The sequence below is a fragment of the Pygocentrus nattereri genome, chromosome 28 (assembly GCF_015220715.1).
Source record: "Pygocentrus nattereri isolate fPygNat1 chromosome 28, fPygNat1.pri, whole genome shotgun sequence".
NCBI classification, from domain to species: Eukaryota; Metazoa; Chordata; class Actinopteri; order Characiformes; family Serrasalmidae; genus Pygocentrus; species Pygocentrus nattereri.
The window spans coordinates 17,217,475-17,239,706 of NC_051238.1; the positions used below are offsets into that span (position 1 = coordinate 17,217,475).

The 22,232-nt window shown below is 40.6% G+C and overlaps 1 protein-coding gene across 9 annotated transcripts in view; it reads left to right on the top strand.

Annotated features, from left to right (window-relative positions):
* The window catches only part of elavl4 (ELAV like neuron-specific RNA binding protein 4), a 97,372-nt gene that overhangs the window by 34,796 nt on the left and 40,344 nt on the right, over positions 1–22,232 (top strand). For 8 of the 9 annotated variants that reach the window (XM_017693534.2, XM_017693532.2, XM_017693535.2 and 5 more), the window contains 2 exons: positions 7,492–7,578; positions 12,785–13,025. In XM_017693534.2, the coding sequence (XP_017549023.1) occupies positions 7,492–7,578; positions 12,785–13,025 (328 nt within the window). The remainder of the gene's footprint in view (positions 1–7,491; positions 7,579–12,784; positions 13,026–22,232) is intronic. The other variant, XM_017693540.2, reaches the window with a different exon arrangement.

Consider the following 22,232-nt stretch of genomic DNA (forward strand, 5'->3'; position numbering starts at 1 on the left):
TGTGTGATTTACTGAGGGTTCTATGTATAGAGAGAAAGCGTGTGAAACAAAGGGATATAAGAGATGGCATGAACAGAGTATCCATTGGGTTTGTCATAATTAAATCTTCATTGCTTAGTCCAAAAATGTAACTGCTTAAAATAGATGATAACATACATTTTAAATTCTTCTACTGGTCTCTCTTACAGCAAGAAACAGTCAACTGATGAATAAACCCATTTAAATACATTTTTGCCATGTAGTATTTATCTTCATTTTGTAATTTATTTGATAAAGTACTTTTAAAGCTTTCCTTGATTACCATTTTACAACAAAGTATTTTGCAATCATGGAAATGTTATGCATGTTTTGCAGTTACTTAAATATATTTTTATTGTTTGGCCCCAACTAAATTAACTGTCAATATTATCAGTAGATTACTTGATTACTATCCAGGAGTCTGTCACTGACAATCAGAGTGAGTCTGGTTGGCAGTAAACACAAGTTAGACACATACACACACACACACACACACACACACACACACACACACACACACACACAAACACTACTTTCTGTCTCTTTGATCATCACCCTGCACATGACCCATGTTTTCCTAACACTGGGCCACGAACAGAAATAGCTTCACATCCTCTGAATTTTTACACATTATATGTGTTTTGATTCAGGAGTAGCACATAATCTCATCTAATGAGTCTTTCTCTGCAACATCAGAAATACAGGCTGCATTAATGGAAATATGGGCAGCTAGAGTTAAGGCTTATGGATGATATGTTATCATTGAGTGTGTGCGTGTATGTGTTGCGGGTAATATGTGTTTGTAGTCAAAAGCAGTGTGGTTGTGTTTTAGTACATTTTCAGGACAAAAATGTGCTTTGTTGGAAAACCAAGAAAAATAACTATAACCTACAACGTCAAAATGATGCCAAAATGATCAGTGCTTTTTAAAAATGCTACGTTTCATTTTTGTTTTACTGTAAGAATAAAACCATTTTTCTGTTACTGAGGTTTAGGGTCAGGATTAGTGTTATGCTTAGAAAACCCATGGTACGTAAGTATGTAATATGTAATGAAAATATCCCCTATGTATTGTGTATTACAAATATATAGATGGACCATGTTACCATTTTATGTACTTGAACAAATGGGACATCAGTATGTATAGGTACTACATACAGTCCTATATAGCGCATATATGGGACATATGTATGAACTCATGTCCTAAGATTGTATAAAAACAAGGACGTGTGTGTGTGTGTGTGTGGCTGGGCCTAGCAGGCTACGTTCCCCCCTGCATGCTGAAGGACAGGAGCCCTATGCCTTGTGGCTGCCTAGGCATCAGGCCAGACTCTCTCACATTTCAGCTGGGAGCCAGAGCAGAGAGAGCTGGGCACTGGAGCCACACAAATTCAAGTGTCATCCCAGAATCAAGATGCTCACCAATTTTCTGCTTGCCTTGGCACAGAGCTGGGAAGCAGCCAATGTCCAAATGTAGCCAGGCGTCCTCTGGTGGCCTGGACAGGACTGGGGCAGAATTCACATCTCTGGGCTTTTCCACCCCCATTGGGGATGTAGTCCAGCAGAGAAGAGCAGAGCAGTAAAAAGAAGTCAAAAAGTCTCCTGTTGAAAAGTGAACACGTAAAATAATAAAATCATTCATCCAGCTATAATCTCCACCCACAAATGTGTTATTTGTATAGCTGTTGCCAGATTTGTTTTTTTCATATTTTGTCTATGTGTTTAATGTTGTTGTGTAATCAAGCTAATATTAGTACGATAGCAAATAAATGTTAACAGGATTTCCGCCAACGTTCTATAAAAGCTTGTACGGCCCCACAGCAACTACGAAAGAAAGCATTTATGGGCGAAGCAAGGATGGGTCCGTTGATCTAATTTATGAAGGAAAAACTGCGGTTTTTGGTTACATCACAGTGTATTTCTTAGATTATTCATCATCACTGTGATGAAATGTTGTACATTTAAAGCATGTATATCTAAATAGGATTACGGTGGATTGTTACCGCTGTTTGAAAACATGGTGAAAACCTCGCCACCACATGCCATGTTGTCATGTTGGGTGCTAATTCGCCTCTGCAGAGGAGCTGCAAGAAAGGTTAATTTAAGGCCAAGAACATCCCACGCACAGGGAGAGAGAATGAGAGAGAGAGAAAGAGAGGGGCAGCTGATGAGTGGACTATGCTATAGAGAGTGGGCAGAGCAGAGGGACGCAGGTGTTTCTCCAGAGCTATAGCCTAGAGAAAAACGCAGCCAGTGCCTCTAACGCCACCAGCCTTTACACACACCCTCTCTTTTCTTAGACTTTTCTCCCCACACTCCTCAAAGCGCCTCCACCCTGAGCCTCACCTGCCCACTCCCTTCTTTTCTCTTTACCAATGATCCATCTTTTATGAAAGTGTTCCTGCTTTGCTGAAATGAAACAGGACAGCTTGTTTTAAGTCTATCATTAGCTTCTTTTAATTACACAGAATAGTCTCACAGCCTTGTGCGTGCGGGCATGTGTGTGTGTGTGTGTGTGTGTGTGTGTGTGTGTATTGTGTGTAATGTATACATGTATACAAATTTTCAAACACACACACACACAAATAAATATACTTATATATACCAATATAACTACTCCAGACACATTCCATTCTTCCACTGCTTGTATTGCCTTACACCATACATCAAGAAACCTGTATATTCAGTGTATATTCAGTCTTGTTCTAAAGATGTGCCATAATTCTGTCACCTGAATAATCCATATTGGGTAGGATCCATCAGAAATACAGTCAGATTCCTCTGATATTATCTGATAGTAAAACTTGAGCTTCAAAGATATCAGAAAGACACAGAGGCCAAGAAAAGGGATCATCGTTCAGCCAGATGCACAGTAATCCTACCGCAACCTATTGAGACCTGCAGTAAGGTAAAAAATAATGCAATCAGGGCTTGACACTCCAGCTCTGTAGCTTATAGCAGACATGTAGCTATGATGAGTTTAACAGTGGACGTGTATTCAGTTTCAGTATGACTAACTCTGATGTTGTTTCTGTATGATTTCTGATACCAAAATAAGCTCCAGAAATTTCACCTCCTAAAATTTTTAAGTGACTTCAGTAAAAAAAAAAAAGCCTAGTCGTTTGAGCACAAGTGTGTAAACAGCATATGACCCTTCCCCTCCCTACCTACTGTACTGAGACAGGATGTAGCTAGAAGCCGAGTGTTGATAACTGATGGTGGTTTCTATGAAACATACCAAAGAAAGACCCACTAAAAAAGTATTTTGTCAAACGTTTTAAACGTTTATTATTCCGATCAGAAGAGACTGAGAGGTGTATCGGTGAGACTAAAATATTTGCATACACTGTTTTGAACAATCATTGTTTTGTTTTTTTCGTTATTATATTGACATTGTTACACCCTTGGCAGCCATCACATCAAGGTGTGAAAGAGAGAGTGAGAGAGAGAAAGGGAGGAATATGATATTAGTGGGAGAAAGAAAGAAGGATGTTTGGATGCAAAAAAGAGAAGTGTTGAGAGAAGTTAAATGAAAAACTGCTTTTATGCTGAAACATTTGATGTTCAGAGACACTCAAGAAAAGAGAGGGAGAAAGTGAGAGAGAAGAAGCGCGGGAGGAGAAGAAGAAACCCATTTGCTAAAGTAGATGCGGATCGATGGCAGTGGAGCTGGGCAGACTCAGCGCATGCCGTCCCACATTACTGCCAGGATTGATTTGCCGAAGCATCTGTCTGACCCAGGGCCGCTCTGTAGCCAGGGGAGGTGTCCCAGAGAAGTGGGGGGGTGGGGGGGGGGGGTAGGCACAAAACGCAGAGATTAAAAACTAAAAAATCAATACACACGCAGAACCAAACTGGCCTGTTGTTAAGATACAAGAAATGTATAAAGACTCATATCTGAATTAGTTTTGACAGCTTGGGTCCCCTCTGGCATTTCAGCATGCATGCACAGTGTATTTGGGCGTGGTTTCGAGGGACAAACCTGTAACCTTTAATAATGCTAAAAAGCTCAGTTTCTCAATTTGTATTAATAATAATAAAAATAACTGGAACAATAATATGTTCTAGTAATATTGTATTAAGCCAAGGTCTGCTATTTGAAACATTTTATAACCAATATCAGTACAATAAAGAATTATCTTAAAAACGCTTAAACATTGCTAACCACAATGTTAGCTATGTGAGTCTTCCTGTAGTAAGAATTAGTAAAGCTAATATTGGCAAGGCAGAGCATGTAAATGATAAAAAAGCATAGATTCAGTGTATATTACATAAATGAAGGTTTTGCAAAAGGCATTAACGACCACTTTTAAGATTTTGTGATATACATTGTTGACAGGGTTTTACACACAAAATTAATGTCACCTTTTTTCATCATACTTTTCATTACACTTTGGCTTTTATTCGTTTTAAAAATGTGTTATATCCATCATTATTGCACCCATGGATATACCATTTTGGAATGAAATACTTCAGTTGTAATTATTTCTTTATATTATTACATGTGATTTTAAACAATTGATTATATTTCTGCAATTTCCATTTTGAAACTGCCATACAGAGTTCACCATCAGTGTAATATGACTTTGAAATAACAGTTTCATATTCAACTTGTACAATACCTGCTGTCAAGGTGTGGAACAGAAAAGACGAGTTAAATTCACAGCATTCCGCTTGTCTGCCAGCACAAATAAATTGGAGTGCTTGCAAAAGTCTACAAGGAAAAAAGGCCTGTTCATAAATACTGTTCTTGTCCTGCTTTTGTGCTGGTTCATTGGGCCAGGCTCTCTGGAGCTTGGAATGCCAGAACAGAACAGACAGAATTATAACGCAGGATCCTCCAAACATGAAAAGTTGCTCCAGGTGAGCCTCCATTTTGTGATGGACAATCTCTCTTTAAACGTACAACGTACAAAAAAATTACGGTATGTTTTACTGGTCGTCCATTTTGTGGCTGAACTTGTTCAGATACAAGCCTGGTGATTGTGACGGGTCGGTCAGGTTAGTTGGAGTTAAGTTAAACTAGATTAGGATCTGCTAGGTTAGTTCTGCAGGTTCTGCATTTTACCAGATTTACCAGATAAATATATATATATTACCGTACATGACATGAAGTACAGAGTATTTGTTATATTGGTACTGATGATATGAATAATGTTTCACTGGCAGTTGTATGAGTATATATGTGTGCGAGCGTGTGTGTGTGTCTGTGTGAGAGAGAGAGAGATAGAGAAAACACAGGGAGCATGTTTAAGAATGATCTCCTATATCGCCATCAAAATCTTCAGCAATGCTTCTGCTGCATCTGTCATTACTCATATTGTAATTTGCCCACTCAAATGCATATGTTTCCCACAATGCGCATAAAGAATAGACCCATTCTTCTTCAGGCAAATTGCTGTTTATCACACACTTTCTGTCAAGACCGAGTTGTTTGTCCCCGACATTCATTTTGATGATTACGTAGTTTTACTGCAACTGCAAGTCTGTTCATAGAGCTACAATGCAAGTTGGTTTCATTTCAAAACTGCAAGCTTCCATTTTAGCCATGCACGCCATAAGATGGTGTACAATTATTGCTTACCGAGCCCTTTTTTCACAAAATTATATTCCATACTGTGAGGCTTGAGCAGAACTGCAAGCAGCCTTTCTCCTTATCACTTCTCTGCAATATGCTAGCTCCAACTGGGAAACAATATTAGCCCGCATTTCTTTCTACTGCAAGTTGTCAAGCTTGTAATATTCACAAAAGCCTTTGTATTTCCTTAATGTAAATTTAAGACCATTGTCCAGTTTGTATTGTTCACAAAAGTCTATGCATTTTCTTGATGTAAATTTAAAACTGTGTGAAAAAGGAATGTGGGTTATCTTGGATTGAAATCGTTGTAGAGAAGCGATAAGGAAATGGTACACTGCTGCTAATCCCTAGCAAAATGGGTTGTAAATGAAAAGAGTCTCAGTAAGTAATTATGTTAAACACCTATGAATTAATATGTATGCGTGTTTATTTCTGTGGCATAATCATGGTGGACAATAGCAGATGTTTCACAGGCTCTGTTATAGAGATAGCTTTAGAGAGCTGAGACAGTCAGCTAGAACAAAAAGAAGTATTCCACCATTATCTCATATTTCACAGTTTGAGTCACAGAAGCTTGGAGAAAAGGTCAGTGAAAATAGAGAATGAATTCATTTATAGTCTGTCCTCTCCCTCCTGTTATCTAAGGACATTAATCTGTCCTTCTGCTAGAAACCAGAGTGACTGATTGCTTTTTAGAAACTGTGAATGATGCGCCCAAATCTGGTGCATCAGTTGGCTGTGTCATCCTTATATTCTCACCTTGAAGAATCATTCTGCACGTGTTATCAGTAGCTATGCATTTGGTTCATGCAGATAATGTGTGGTAGAGGCCTGACCAGAGAGCAACGTAATATGAATTCTCTTTAAATTACTTTGAAAGATGAATGTGCACTATGTTTCATTACCATAGGTATAAGAATGTGATGTCATACCCTGCGGTCCTCACTAAAGCTAAAACCAAGGTGGCACATCAAAAAAAAAAAAAAAAAAAATCCAAATGCCCTTTGAGCTGGACTCCATTCTCTATTTCAAATTACAGCCCCCCTGCCCCTAGAGCACTGCAGCAATAGCTGTTAGCTGTTAGCGAAGCAGCCACTCCCACCCCCACTCCCAATGCCTTTTCCTTTCCTCTCCCTTCCCCACTTTAGCCGACAGTCCATTTTTCTCCTGCACCTAAAATGCCCTAGCATCCATGCTAACGCTTAAAGGATGTGCTGATGACAGGGTTTCCTCCCCTCCCTCCCCTTCTTTTTCTCTGATGCTGAAGTGTATCCTCCATCATCGAGCTCTGGATGGCTCCCATTACACACCTTCTCTGTCCCTTCCGTCTGAGGGAAAGGTTAGGTTCAGAGTCCTCCTTTCCTCCTAAATTGGCTGTTTTTGCTGCTGGCTTCATGGCTTCGGCTGTGATTTGTGGCATTCCCAGGTTGGTTCGTCTCAAGAAAAAGATCTGCCTTAGGAACTTGGCGGTTGCAGGGAAGATTCATACTGTTTTTTTTTTTGTTGTTTAAGAGCTTTTGCTTGCTAATGCAACATTTGTAGTACATAGTTTCTAACATTTTTCTAATATAAAGAATATAGCAGAGAATAAAATACCTAGATTGCCATAAAACATTCCATAAAGCCACCTTGCGACCACAGCCACTTTAAGATACCCTGATATGGATAAAAATTTAAGTGAATCGAGCCAAATTTCAGCTCACAATTGAATCAAATCATCCCCACACATACTTCATTACGGAGGAGGTGCTGACTAAATTTCTCCCAAGGTCCAAAACGAAAAGCCGCCTGTGTGTTTTAGTGTGCCTGGAGACCGTCAGGGCTGGCTGTGTAGAGTGGTTTGGTATAAGAGAAAATAGGCCTGTCTGAATATTGACCCTGCCCCCCTCCTGTAGGGATCGACAGAGACTCAGTGGCGTCAGGCAGACTTGCCGCAGCTCCAGGGCTGGGCTGACAAAGGACTGCTGACACAGCCAAAGATGGTAAGGAGACTGCCACCCACTTACTGCCATTTTTACCACCATAACTGCTGCTGCCCTGCTGCCTCCCGTATGCTGGGGTAGATAAAGGCCGTGCGCACTGCGGCCCGGGGCTTGGAGGGTCAAGGGTGCCTTTGTGCTCATGGCTTACACTGCGGATTTTGACAACTTTTATGTAAAGTCAGAAATTTGTTTGCTCTTCTCATGCTCGCAGCGCTAGCTAGCTTGTTAGGATTGAGGCCTTGCCATTAAGGATGCGCAGATTCATAAATATAGCACATTTTAAAAATATACTGATGTAGCCATCTCCTTCATTTCTACCTGTGCCTCATTTTCTAGAGCCATATTTTGTTTCTTCCTAGATTTTGCTGATGTAGGGCACATAAATAAGATCACACTTGCACCGAGACAGGCAACGCCCTCAGGCTATTCTAATGACCGGAGAGCATAACCAGTGAAAACACATATTAGAATAGAGCCTGACATTTCAGCATCACTGCTAATAAGGCCATTATAGTGCACTGTTTAAATGGCAGGTAGCGCAGACACTCACTGAAACGCATCACACACACACATGCACACTCACACACAAACACACACATACCTCTGGATCTGCTTGACTCAGGGACATTAGACTGGTTGAACCTGTATTTTTATCCCCATCCTGACATTCTCTAAGGCACTTATGTAAGGCAGAGTGGCAGAGCCACTTCCTTCCCACTTGCACACACTCAGGCACACACATAGACACACACACACACACACACACACACACCCGAGCGGAGCGGCGCAGCATTCAGAAACAGTCGGCAGATCTGCCATTGCGTTTGAGGAAATAAAGGAGTGTAATCTGGGGCTGCTGTTCAGCTGAATCAGAGAGAAGCTGATGTCTGTCCTCAGGCTGACACCGAGCCCTCTGTGATGGCTTAGCCTGCCTGTCTCTCTCTGCCTGCTTTCCTCTCTCACTCTGCCTGCACCAGACCCAGCCAGGCCTGCCTAGAGAGAGCCTGACTGCCTCCGAGAACACTATATCCTGACCTCTATGCTGAGGCTGTTTGTACTGTATGTTCTCAATTTGGAGACAGTTTACCTTATACACAGTCCATATTCTATTGCTGACCTTTATGAGCTTAAACAGTGCACATATTAATGATGACCATTTAGCATACTTTATACTATATATAGCATTTTACTGACAGACAGCATTTGTAAGACCACATGACACTTACATAAACCTTTAATGGCAAACTGACATAAACCTGCAGAAACTTTTAGAAAGGCTTATTCCAACAAGTAGCAGCTGTTGCAAAGGCTACTTTTGTTTATTTATATGTCATTTAATTTCAGCTAAGGTTGCTTGTTGATGCTTGGTGGAGTAAGCCTTAATAAATGTGTATTTTTTTTCCAATATGTTAAATGCAGCATAAATAGATATTAAGAAATTGTGCATTAAATTTGAAGAAAAGTGCTTTAAGTTTTGTTTCCTGTGTTAACTTACTTTCACTCAGCAGAGTGTAATTTGAACAGGTATATTCATATTTTCTGCATGCGACTTTAGGTTTGTTTCAGTTGTCGTAAAAAGGCTTATGTAGTTGTTGTGTAGACTTATGAAAACTGCACTTCAAGAAAGTGTTACCACAATATCCCCCAGCCATGTTTAAAGTAGTACCTGACCAATATATCAGTTGGCCTTTAATGTCAGCCAATATTTACTGCTTGCAGTTTCATCGCTATCTGCGAAAACACTTAGATAAAATACAGTGGCTTTTCCTGTGAAGCACATTTGAGTATTTGGTTTTCTGATAAGGCTTTTTACAGACTAGTCACTACTATTTTATGTCTATTAGCGCAATAAAGGATGTTCCACCCCTGTGGCACATTATTTATATTATTGAATGCCATGGGTTTTTGCCGTTTATCTGAGATTATGAAACTGACAAATTTGCAGATGACAACCGACAGTAATTTTACACAGTTAAACTCAGTAATGGTCACCACCAGCCCCTAGTTTATATAAAAGGTTGCATAAGTTGTCATAGTAGTAGGCTACTCCATTGATCATTAGAGTAAATGTAAAACTGATCCCAGACCAGCAGCACAGGGTCACTGTCAGCAGCAGCAGATCCTATGGTAGAAACACTGCCCTCCTCAGCACCCTGGGGCATAGTGGAAGATGGAAAGTAGTTAAAGTGCTGGAGGACAATAGGGGCATTTCTGGAGTGGGTAGTAAAGGAGAGTGGGTGGGAGGAGAAGAGTTTAATTGGCAATTGTGACATGGGCAGCCAGGTCTGTTTTGAGTTTTTTTTTTTTAATATTTAAAGCTCACATTCTGTTGGGTTGGAAGTGTTTTTTTTCTGACAGAATGGTACACAGCAGGAGATGTAAATAGGCTTAATAATGCCCACCCAAACACACGCACACACACACACACACACACACACACACAGCAGTCCAGTCGTGCTGAAATGGTGACTACCCCTTTGTGTGTCTCTGTCTCACTGTGCTGTGCATACTGTCAAAAGCATAATTTACATGTGCATCGGCAGAGCTTTGCACATGAGCGTCCTCTGGGCTGTAGGCATCATTTTGTCATATTGGAAATTGCGAGTGTGTGCAGAGACAGAAAAATTGAGACAAAAGAAAAAAATCAATTTAAATGCAAGTCTCAAATGAGAGACTGTAAAGTCTCCCACATATCCTGCCTGCAATTAGTTTTCAGCTAAGAATCTTTAGTCTTAGCTGAGGGATGTATACACTAGTATTAGAATAGTAGTAGAATTTGTCAATTTAAAGGCACTAAATTCTCTTTTGTTAATAAAAAAATAAAACGTTTGATGTTGTATGTAAACATTGTTGCAAAATGTCTCACTCCCAGTCTATATATGGAAACTAAGCTGCAAGCAGTAAATCCCCCTAGTAGGCCTATGGTAGTTTAGCCATGCCTCTTCATGGTCAAATTATAAGGAATATTTCAGCCCAGACTGTTTTTTGAATGAGCTACAATACAAGACAAAGATCACTTAAATATATCAGTCTTATGTCCACAGTAACAAAAACAGCCTGTTTAATTCCCTGTTTTGCCTGTATATTTTGCCTGTTTAATTTAATAAGGTATAATGGGAGATAAAATATGATAGGATATGAGCCCTTTAAATCAATGTAGTTATACCTTCACAATGTAAAAATTAACTTTCTGTTTATTCTGTTATCAGAAATAATCGATATGCAAACTCCGGCCTAGCATAAGACCAAAAGGAAAACAATTTTCCACATGATTTAATTTCGTTAACCTTTCTAAATATGCCGACTTTGATAAGAGAGGACCAAGCCTCAGAGAACAGACACAGAATATTTTTTGAACAGCTAAAAATATCAGCGGCTGTATTTTGGCTTAGATCTCAGCTTTCCCCTCTCCGCTCTATTATTTGCCACTCTTGAATCCATCAGCAGGAAACATTAGGGTGTTTTTTCCCCCCCTCCATCTTCGCTCTAGATCTCGATATGAATTACACCACAGCCAGTCAGAGAGGCAGAGCTGAATATTAAACATGGTTGGGTAACAGCCCTGCTTGCAACTAGTCACAATCAGGTCGAGTTCAGCCAGTTTTGATTTATATTTGTTTCTTTCGAGGGGAATTTTAAAAAAGAAAAATGCATTTTAGCATCAACTAAAATGTTTTGACAGTGACTGCTGCCCCTGCGAGTCCCCGTGGCCAGTTCCTAAAATCCCGTCACTTTGAAACACCCTGCGCACGATGAGAAAGTCATCAAGGTTCTGTGTGCATACAGTGTGTAATGCTGTCTTCCAGGGTCAGAATCTTTGGTATGAAAAGGAGCAAAAGCTAAAGTGAAGCCTTCAAAGTTTTCCAACACCTCGTATTTTTGTTGTTTCTTCCCCTGAGTACATCTGACAGGAGAGCAGCTTTTAAAGAAAGCAACCCTCAGGACAGCCTCAAAACACACACACACACACACACACACACACACACACACAGTTAGAAACCTTAAGCAACAAGAAGTTGACATTACCGTAGCCACCTACCCCCACCAAAAAGAGTTGAGTGATGAAATTAAACACATATGCTCACCCTCGCACCCACACCCGTTATGCTAATAGCTGCATACATTTAGTGGCAGAGTATAAGGGATCTTAAAATAAAGTGTTTGGAGCAGACAAGCAAAGCTTCTTCAGCTGTGTCTCCCCCAGGGCCAACACAAAGCATTCAAACACCTGCTCTGGAAGCGCACCGCTAAACGCCCGCCAAACAGGTCACTCTGACAGCAGATCAGACCGAGGGGCTCACTGTCACACCGAGACAAGCTTCAAAACACAAAGCCAAACTCACAAATAATCACCTATACAGAAAGAAAACCAAAGAGAATAGTGCATTTTCCCCATGGCTGTACCATGTGTAGTGTTAATGGGCCCATATAATAAAACTTCATTTCCATTTTTTTTAGTTTCATGTAGTATGTGAACATAATTCAGTTCATATAGTCCACATACGGAAACTAAGATGACAAATCAGCCGATTCTGAAATTGTTGTTTTTTGACATCACAACAGGACTCATTTACGTATATAACTTTTCTAGGCACAGTAGCAAAAACAAAGCAAAAAGCATGTTTATTTCAAAGAGATAAAGAGAGATTGGACAATGTTCATGTAAAAGTAAAGCATGATAGAAGAAAATTGTATGTAGGATATGGGCCCTTTAACTGTGTATTCTGTTGTGCTTGTCAGTTAAAATTGTAGAACAGGTGCAAGTGCTCAGGAACATCCATCCAGCCTTTGTGCTGTACTTTATTAAAGGAAGTTATACTTAATAAACATTTGATAATTAAAATTGTGCTGTTAATGGTAATACAGATCTGATAAGTCTTAGTAGACAAAATACATACATGTAAATTTATTTATTTGATTTCTTACGCAGTGGCGTGGGGTGTACTTAGGTGTTTATATTCAGACTAAGCCTGGTCCTGCACTAAAAAGCACTGTCAATGGATAATCCACAATGACAGTGCAATTTAGTCAAAGACTAGGCTTAATCTATGTCTTTAAAACCTAGATCTCATGACTAGAAATTGTTATTGTTTAAATATCTGTATCACAAGATTAGCAAATACCTTATTGTTTAAGCATGTATCTGTAATAATAAGAGAGAAGCTGTCTCCTTCAATTTTGCTTTTCTTGCTCGTGCTCTTCGCAGATAATCAGCAACATGGAGCCTCAGGTGACAAATGGGCCGAATCCGGCCACAGCCAACGGTCCCTCGAGCAACAGTCGCAGCTGCCCATCGCCCATGCAGACCAGCGGCTCCAATGACGACAGCAAGACCAACCTTATCGTCAACTACCTGCCCCAGAACATGACCCAGGAGGAGTTCCGCAGCCTCTTCGGCAGCATTGGAGAAATCGAGTCCTGCAAGCTGGTCCGCGACAAGATCACAGGTACTGAGAGGAGAGGGCCATGTTTAGGTTCATTACATAATGTGAACTGTCCAGTTAAGCTGGGCTATGTTGTTGTAGCTAAACAAAACCAGTGAGGTGGGAAACAGCCAAAGCATGAAATGTATTTTATGATAACATTAACTCAACTCACCAAAATAACTAAAAGAGCTAGATAGCTTGAAGTGCGTCTTTTCATATGCAGTGAATATTATATGATTTGAATGTATAAAGTACTATTACATATAGGTATTTAGCAAAAACAGAACTATTTCTAGCTTTCTGTGAATCTTGTCTAACTATGCAGCAGTAGCTACAGAAGAATGTATTCGTGGGCAGAGCATGTATAGGTCAGTTAGGGGGCAGGGGAGCAAAATTCTCACCTATTATTATTATTATTATTATTATGTAGGTGAACTGATTTGTTGAAGGATGTGAACAGAGGTTAAAGAGTGGGGAAAAACGTGCACATATAGCAACCTCCTACCTCATGCACTCATCATCACATCTTCAATTCATTTCCACTACGTTACCGAAATAAAAGTAATCAAATCTCACACAAGGCCTCCAGTTGGGTGTGAAAATTGAGTGATGAGAGGAAGGCCTCATGAAGTTCCCTCACAAAGAAGGTCTGAAGAGAAGTGATCAGGAGGCCAGACGAGGCTCTGGCATGTTTTAATATGGTCCTGTGGCAGTACTTCTTGATCTTGGGGCTTCCTTCTGCTGATTATGAAGTCGGGGAAGCAAGTTAGAGCCGAGAGAGAGAGAGAGAGAGAGAGAGAGAGAGAGAGAGAGAGAGAGAGAGAGAGAGAGAGAGAGAGAGAGAGAGAGAGAGAGAGAGAGAGAGAGAGAGAGGGCACTGAGGTGTTTAAGCAGCACTCCCCTGCTAATCACAGCCCTAATCCCACACTAGTGGCTATGTGGGTGGCACACAGATGGATGGGGAGGCTGCTAGCAGATAATGCCAGATAATGGCTTCCATTTTATATCCTACTTAGTGACACTTTGCTCTGGATAATCTCATTAGAGCAAGGCCGAGCCTAAAGCCGCTGGTTTTTAAACAAAGAGAGGGAGGGAGATTTGAGGGGGGTGGTGGTCATAAAGCCCAGTGAGAAAGGACATTGTAAACAAGAGAGTTACTGCACTGGCTCTTGACCACAAGTCGTGAGTCATTGATGTCATTGCCAAGAAATCAGATGGTCAAGCAAGGATATCATCAGTAGGTCCTACCATGCAGGAGTGATAGCTATGGATAGCATCACGTTCAAGATAAATTTTCAGAGTATACTTTCCTTCAGCTCAACAGTCCTAGGCATCCATACCATTAAAAACACTGTTTAATATTTAAAATAGCATTAATTTTTTTTCCTGTTCTAAATGTGGTCATAGGTGGGCAGAGTCTAAACCCAGACTCAAGAAAAAGTACTGTTACTTCTGTGAAATAGTGACTCAAGTAAAAGGCCCTTTCCAAAAACATTCTGAGTAAAAAGTAAAGGAAGTATCAAGTCAGAAAACTACTTAAGTACTGTATAACTTATAGAACTGCAATAGAACACATCCAGCATCTATCGGCTAGTTAGTTATGCTTCTTTTCTTTTTGAGATTCTTTTTTCTAAAGTAAAATGATAAACCTCAAAAGTCAGAGGTGTGAGCAAAAGGAAAGCAGTGTGTGTATATATATATATATATACACGGTCACCATGTATATATATATATATATGTATATGTATATGTATGTATATATATATATATACACGGTCACCACTGTAAGACATTGGAATTAATAAAAAAAAAGGAATTAGTGTCTAAAAGCTCATGACTGTGTAAAAAATACATGACTGCCTTCACAAAGGTACTTAAGTACAAGTAAAAGTATAATGACCTGAAAATACTCTGAAAAGTACCGAATCCATTAAAATCTTACTTTAGTGTGTATAACTGAGTAAATTTAGCTAGTTGCTGCTCTCCTCTGAATGCAGTTGAACAGCCATGATATGTATAAAATGTGTTGAAAGTTTACTTTTTTGTTTTGTATGAGGCTAATTTAGCTTCTAGTTAGCAGTGTGCAAACTGAGCCTAAGTCATTGCACACTTGCCTTAAACTGGGATGGTAAGACATTTCAAACAGACTCCCTTATGTGGGTTCTGACACTGTATGACTTGAAAGTACAGATAAAAATCCCATTTTTAAAATAGCTATGGCTGTTTTTGGCTTGCAATGTAATCATTTAATGTCCATTTTTATAGATAACAGTTTGTCAGGCAGTATCAAAACCACATACAGAAGTCAGAGAGGTGTCAGAGTGAGATTATTAACGTTGTGGCCCTTGAGGACTTTATGTGAACAACACTGAGGTAGTTTATTAAACATCACTTTATCAAATGAAAGAGGAACTTGCTTGTATGATAAAACATGGGTATTAGTATTGAGGTAATGAATTTCTGTGAAGGATTAAGGGACAGCGTGCGCGGTTAGAGACTTTTGTGCATGAGGCAGCCTGTTCTCAGATCCGTGGTCTGTGCTTATCTCCACTGGGGTCTCCAAATTGGCTCTGGAGGGAACAGAACTTTATAAATACTCTTCTACACCCCCCCCCCCCCCCCCCATTATACGTATCTGTGGCTCCCCTCCCATGGGTGCAATTTCTCAGTTTTTAGACTAACTAAGCACTTGTTCTTTGAGAAACAGAGAGGAGCGCCAGGAGCCTGTGTGCTCAGCCTGCTACCATCATTAGCTACAGTCACAGGTATAGTAGGGAGAGGGAGAGAGAGAGAGAGAGAGAGAGAGAGAGAGAGAGAGAGAGAGGTGCAGTATTAGAGCACGGATGGCGTCTGAGGCTTGATGTCATAATATTTGACCAGATCAATCTTCCCAAGCACAGTGCCGGGCTTTCATCTACAGGCTACGGATGTTGGCTCCGCCCTGTTTTTCAATGCACTTCGACATATACGAGAAAACCTTTTACAAAGCAGTTCAAAAGCAGCAGCGACGGCTCCCTCGACAAGGTGAGAACAGGCAGGCCTTTGCTCCGTAACAGACAGGCCTCTTCTTCCCCTTTCTTCCTCTTTCCCTTACTCCTGTCAGCTTTGATGAGACGCCAGGCGGATGAGTTAGCCTTAGCCGAGGCTAGCGCTCTTGCTCCCTGACAGGCCTGGCTGACTGCTGCCCACTGAAGTGCCACCACAGATTGTTTACCCATCTCCTCTGGCATGCACACACACACACAGCTCCTCTCGCCTCTCCGCTGTGTGTGCAATGCGCCAGAGACCTGAGGCTTAATCTTTTATTTAATGCAGAGATACACGCATAGGGGCCACACACCCATGCTCCATCAACTGGCAAAAATGTTTTCTTTAATTTTTTATCTCTGCTTCGCAGAAAAAACAAAATGAAATTAGTTTTAGTTTTGTAAGTCGCATAGCTTAGCTGTTAGGGTCAATATTTATCCTCATCTTTGTAAATTCCATCAACGGAAGCTATTTCTTTCCAGCTTCGAGGGTGGGGAAAGCATTTTAAAAGTCATTACATTGAGGATTTGTTTGAGGCAACGACCAAAACAGATGGCTGTGCTGCTAACTTAGTGCAAAGTCTTTGTTTTTAAAGGCCTGAATCAAGCTAAAAATCCCCCTAGTCAAAAACGCACACATCCTCTGCCAATGCTGCCGCCTCAGCTCCTCTCGGCTCGCTGCTAATAAAAGGGCTAAACACACAGGCCGTGGGGAGAGTCTAGTGATGTTCTTATGGGCTCGGCAGCATCTCGAATAAAAAACTTTTAATGGAATACATTTAGAAAGACTATTCACTTCTGGCTATCGGCATTGAGATAATGGAAACGACTGATTGGAGCCAGTCCGGTGAGAGGATGGGCAGCGATTGGATCCTTGTTACTTCTCCAAATCTCCAAACTCCATGGACCATTTTCTCCACTTTCCTGACTGCATTTTCCCCAGGAAAAACCTTGAATGTGCCTGTGTTTATAATGAAAAGGCAGAAAAGGGAAAACACACCCATGCAGAGCAACAAATTGATTGTGTCTGTGATTTTCCATCTGAGGAGGAGGGAAAAAGTCATCTGTTCATGTTCTGTGAGCAGTAAACAATTACTGTGCGATTAAAAATGAAAAACTGCTCCTTTCTCCATCCTTCTCGCATGTTCTCTCTCTCTCTTTCTCTCTCTCTCTCTCTCTGTCTCAAGCCAGTGTTCCTACCTGTCTCTTGGAAAAGAAAATCGAATGGCGCACACATGCACCTCCTGTCCCCCAGGCTTCTTTGATGCCTTCAACTTCCCTTCATTATTTTTCTTTTCTTGCCCAGTCTACAGACTCCTTTGGCTGGAGTTTAATGGCTTGGCACAGGAAGTGATGCTGCCATCAGTTCAGACTGTGTTTAACACTTATGTAGCTGACATCAAAGAGCCTCCTGCATTCTGTGGCTGCTTGTTCAGGTATACATATCCACTCGCACGCCATCTGTCGTGCAGCTGACCTGAGCACAATGATTCAAAGCTGAATGTAGGACTTGAAATCCACTGTTCACATCAGGTTTAATCAGGTTGGACATAGTTTCTTTTAAATTTCTCTTAAATATTTTTCTCACAGCTCCTGCTTTTACTGGATTTCACCCTGCATGTAATCCTGTTTAGGTTAAATTGGAATTTGTCCACCAGTCTACAGTTATTATTAGCGTTTAGCGGTGCCGTTTACAAGCAATTCTGTAGTTTATTACAGTTAGTTAAGCAATGAACTACATTTGCATGTTCTTCATTCTCTATCAGTACATCTACCCTTCTGTTTCTTTTACATTTGTTTTAATGTCAAACTGCTGCTGTCCAAACAAAAGTCTTCATTTTTGTCGATTTTTATTTTTCTACATCATTTGAACACAGAAGTTGTCATTTATGTTATGTGGAAATTTCATGATCAATACGCCAATAGAAGTGCTTTAAAATTACTCAGCACACAATTGCTTTACATTAACATACATTAAACATTAAGAACATTTTTGTTTTCTCATGTAAAGTTATTTTGGAGATACTTATTGTTTCTTTTCAGCACTTTCAAATCATGATGAATTATACTGTTTCCTCTTTTGTTTACAAATGCGAACATATTTTTATTTTTGCGTGTCCATTTTCCATTTTTTATTTGTTTCCAGATTATCTAACAATGACTGTTGTTGTTGCAAAGGTAACTAAACAGGTGCTATAACTAGGAATGTAGATCTTAACTCAGCATATCCAGTCACTGGTTTTGTCGTAGTATATTCAGATTAAATGTTTCAAGCCTGATTAAAGCTCTAGCTCAGTGGTCATTAACCCTCCTTTCTACATTCCTGCAGAGTTTAGTTGCAAAACACTGCTTCCTTCTTACCTAACACTATTGTATCTGATCCAGCCAATCAGGGGCATCTAAACATGTTAATTAGCTGGATCAGATGTGGCAGATGGTGATTGAGACTGCAGGGTTGGGGACCACTGATATAACTGAAAGTACCTCTAACTTGACCAGCAGCTGACCTTGGACCAACAGATACAGCAGCTCCATCACGCACCTGATCTGAACCCAGAGTATGCAGCACAATCATCGTACTAGACGGGTGCAAAGTACCGCCATCTGATTTCAGACCAGCGTGGTACTCCACCTGACTCAACCGCTGTGCCGAAGCTCGTGCAATTACGCTGACAATACGGAGCGAAACAGGGGGGAAAAAGCAGATGTAGTGGCATGAAAAATTCATGGAGCTTGATGTTTGCTAAAGCACAGTCAGGCTTGAAACACCTCGGTGAGCGGCGCATAGCTCCAAAACGTGTGAAAAACCTCTGTGTCAAACATGCAGAACGTTTGTCTGATGCTGGAGAAATGAAACATGAAAATGTCCTCTCGTCATAGCGTAGTAGCATTTCACAAGCGCTTTAATCAGCATAACAAAATTAAAGTGAAGGAACTATACATAGAGCTTCTAAGGATAGATGTTACACACAGACAGGTGCGACAGAAGAGTACGTGGGGTGGCGCTCATAAGTGGAGATCATGAATATTCGAATGCTGGAGAGACAATTAATGTGATGCCTTGATGAATTCCAATTTCAGCATAGTGAGAGCGTGGGGGAACGGGTAATTGTTATTCAAGCTAAAAGCATCCGAAGCCAATTTACATTGTCTGACAATGAACTTTTCTTCACCGTCTCATTTCCTCCGACAAACACCACAATGAGAATAAATCAACATTCCATACCTGACATTTGGCTGGGGAAATAAGGAGTGAATTTCCCAGTGCATCACAGAATAACTAAAACATTGTACAATTTATCTTTTAACTGAACACACCGCAGCACCCAAGCAATGCAAATGACTGTCGAATGAGATGACAGGTTAGATATTATCTATTACTGTATATGTCTAGCGCATGTGGCATTGATGACGCTATTCATTATGTTGTGTTTCCTAAAAGAATACTTAACTCCTTTTAAAAAGGCTATTAACTAGTCTAAAACAAAAAAGAATGCTGCATCCATGTTACATGGCAGCTAACACTTTTGTGCATTGAGCTGATATTATAATACTAACAACCTCACCAAAATACCACATACAAGTCAGCAAGCTTTGTCAAATAACTTTGGTAGTAAGTGGATACAAGTTGAGCTGCTTGTGTTGTCATATAATTAATGTTGAAATACTGCAGTGATCAGCCATAGCATCATAATCACCTTCTTTTTTCTACATTCACTGTCTATTTTATCAGCTCCACTTACCATAAAGGTGTACTTTGCAGTTCTACAGTTACAGGCTTTAGTCTATCTGTTTCTCTGCATACCATGGGTTATTGTCAGCACGGCAGTGGCACTGACGTGGTGCTGTGTTAGTGTGTGTTGCGCTGGCATAAAAAGATCAAATACAGCAGTGTAGCTGGAGTTTTTAAACACTCACTTTCTACTCTATTTGACACATCTACCTTGATGGTCCATGTAGATGTAAAGTCAGAGACGATAGATCATCTGTTGCTTCACTTTTTGTGTTGGTCATCCTCTAATCCTTCATCAGTGGTCACACGATGTTGCCCATCGGACACTGCTGGATAGTTTTCGTTGGTGGACTGTTCTTAGTCCAGCAGTGACACAGAGGTGTTTAAAAACTCCAGCAGCACTGCTGTGTCTGATCCACTTAGACCAGCACAAAACGCACTGCAACACCACCACCAAGTCAGTGTTACTGCAGTACTGAGAATGATCCACCACCCTAATAATACAAACAGGTAGTATTGTTTGAATCCTGACCATTGAGGGACAGGGTGAAAAGGGGCTAACAAAGTATGCAAAGAAACAGATGGACTACAGTAACTGAACTGCAAAGTGTACCTATATGGCAGGTGAAGCTGATAAAATGGACAATGGGTGTAGAACCCAAGTTGTTTTAATGTTATAACTGATGTATGTAGCTATAGAAGTATTCTTACCTTCACACAACAGTAAAATTCCATGTTCCGTTACTTCCAGCAAAATGTCCTCATAAGTAAAGATGCTCCGCTTAAGACAGCATGACAGGAGTCAAAATTGTTCACAGAGGTGGTGATACATACCAGACATCTGAGGTGTTTAATGGCTCTAAGAGCTCCCTCTTCAACAGAAATTGTTGCACAAAATGGTTACGAATTAACGAATGAACACTCTCATGCCTTGTTTTCTCATAGTGTTGAGATCAACTTAGTGTAAAATGTAAATTTGTTTGTGGTAGAGAGATACACTCAGAGCACACACATACACACGCACATATTTTCTAAGCCGCTTCTCCCTCAGGGTCGCGGGAGGTGCTGGAGCCTATCCCAGCAGTCATCGGGTGGAAGGCAGGATACACATGCAGAGCATTCCAAAGCAGAATAGTCCTCAAAGCTTATTTCAGATTGTCTACTATTTTATTATCATCAACATTACATATAAAAACTCAGAAGACGTGTAGGTTCACTGGTCATTTTGGATGGTAAATAAAATAGCTGGATGGTGTTGTAGACATTGTGACTTATTGTTCGTGTCACCACCACTGTAAAGATAAAGTTATCTAAAATTTACCATTTCACATCAAACCACTCTGAAAGACTCTGTTTACATCTAAACAGTGGGTTACTGATGTTAGCTTGCTTGTAGAATTTATTCATATTTTGACTTGACTTAATGACCTTATAATTCAGTGGCATTCTTGAGAAGAATGTACACAGGACAAAAACTATCAATTTTTTTTTTGTTGTGATACGGGCTCTTTTCAAAAACGTCATTAATGAGAATCCATATTTGAGGATGTTGCCAACTACAAAAGTAGAGAGTTGCTTTGTGTACACAGTGAATAGGATTCAATATATATCAAGAGCACAATTTAACATTATGTAATGGGCATATGTTCTATTGTGGCCGTATATTGTACTTTTGCTGCTGTGTTTGTGTGGTATAGGGATTATTGGAAGTACGAGTTTCCGATTGGATTTAAGAATTGAATCTCCTCCTACTACATGTTCTCACACGGCTCTGATTTAACACTACATGCTTTAAAAACCTACGCCATATTCAGGCCATAAAAGAGCACTGGATGGTGGCTTAGCATAAACCACAAGCTCCACATCACAGCTCCACGTGGGCTTCCAGGAAGCCCTTGGGGTGCCTGCCAGCATCACCGTCTCGTGTGCGGGGGTCTGACGTCGTTTCATTGGGGTGTCCCAGATTCACAGGGGCTGCTCAGCACACACATCTTTCCAAACAGCCCACACAATTTGGGCTCCACGCCAAGCTGCCGTAGGCTCCAGCTCAGTGGGGAGAGGGAGAACCGGGGGCGGGAGGCTCCTCCGTCCTCCAGCTGCTCCACTAGCCTGCCAGACAGAAATGCTGACAGCTTCACATCAGCTTTCTGCATGTTGCTTACTAGCAGAACACTATATATTCAGATATGTGTACGATATGTGGCAGATAACTGCTGGAGGTTGATAAAATTGATCTGAACGTGAAGAGCTTCTGAAGTCCAGAGCCTGTCAGTAGATATCATGAGCCACTGAAAATCCCAGGGAGACAAGTCTAATAAATATCATGAATATCATTTCATGAAGGTTCTTTTCCATACGGTTATCTAAAAGCTGGGCCTAAGGTACCAGATTTCATGAGCCACATCATCATCTAATCAGTAGATAAGCTAAAGACACCTTCTTGCATTTGTCCTTAAAAATAACGGTGCC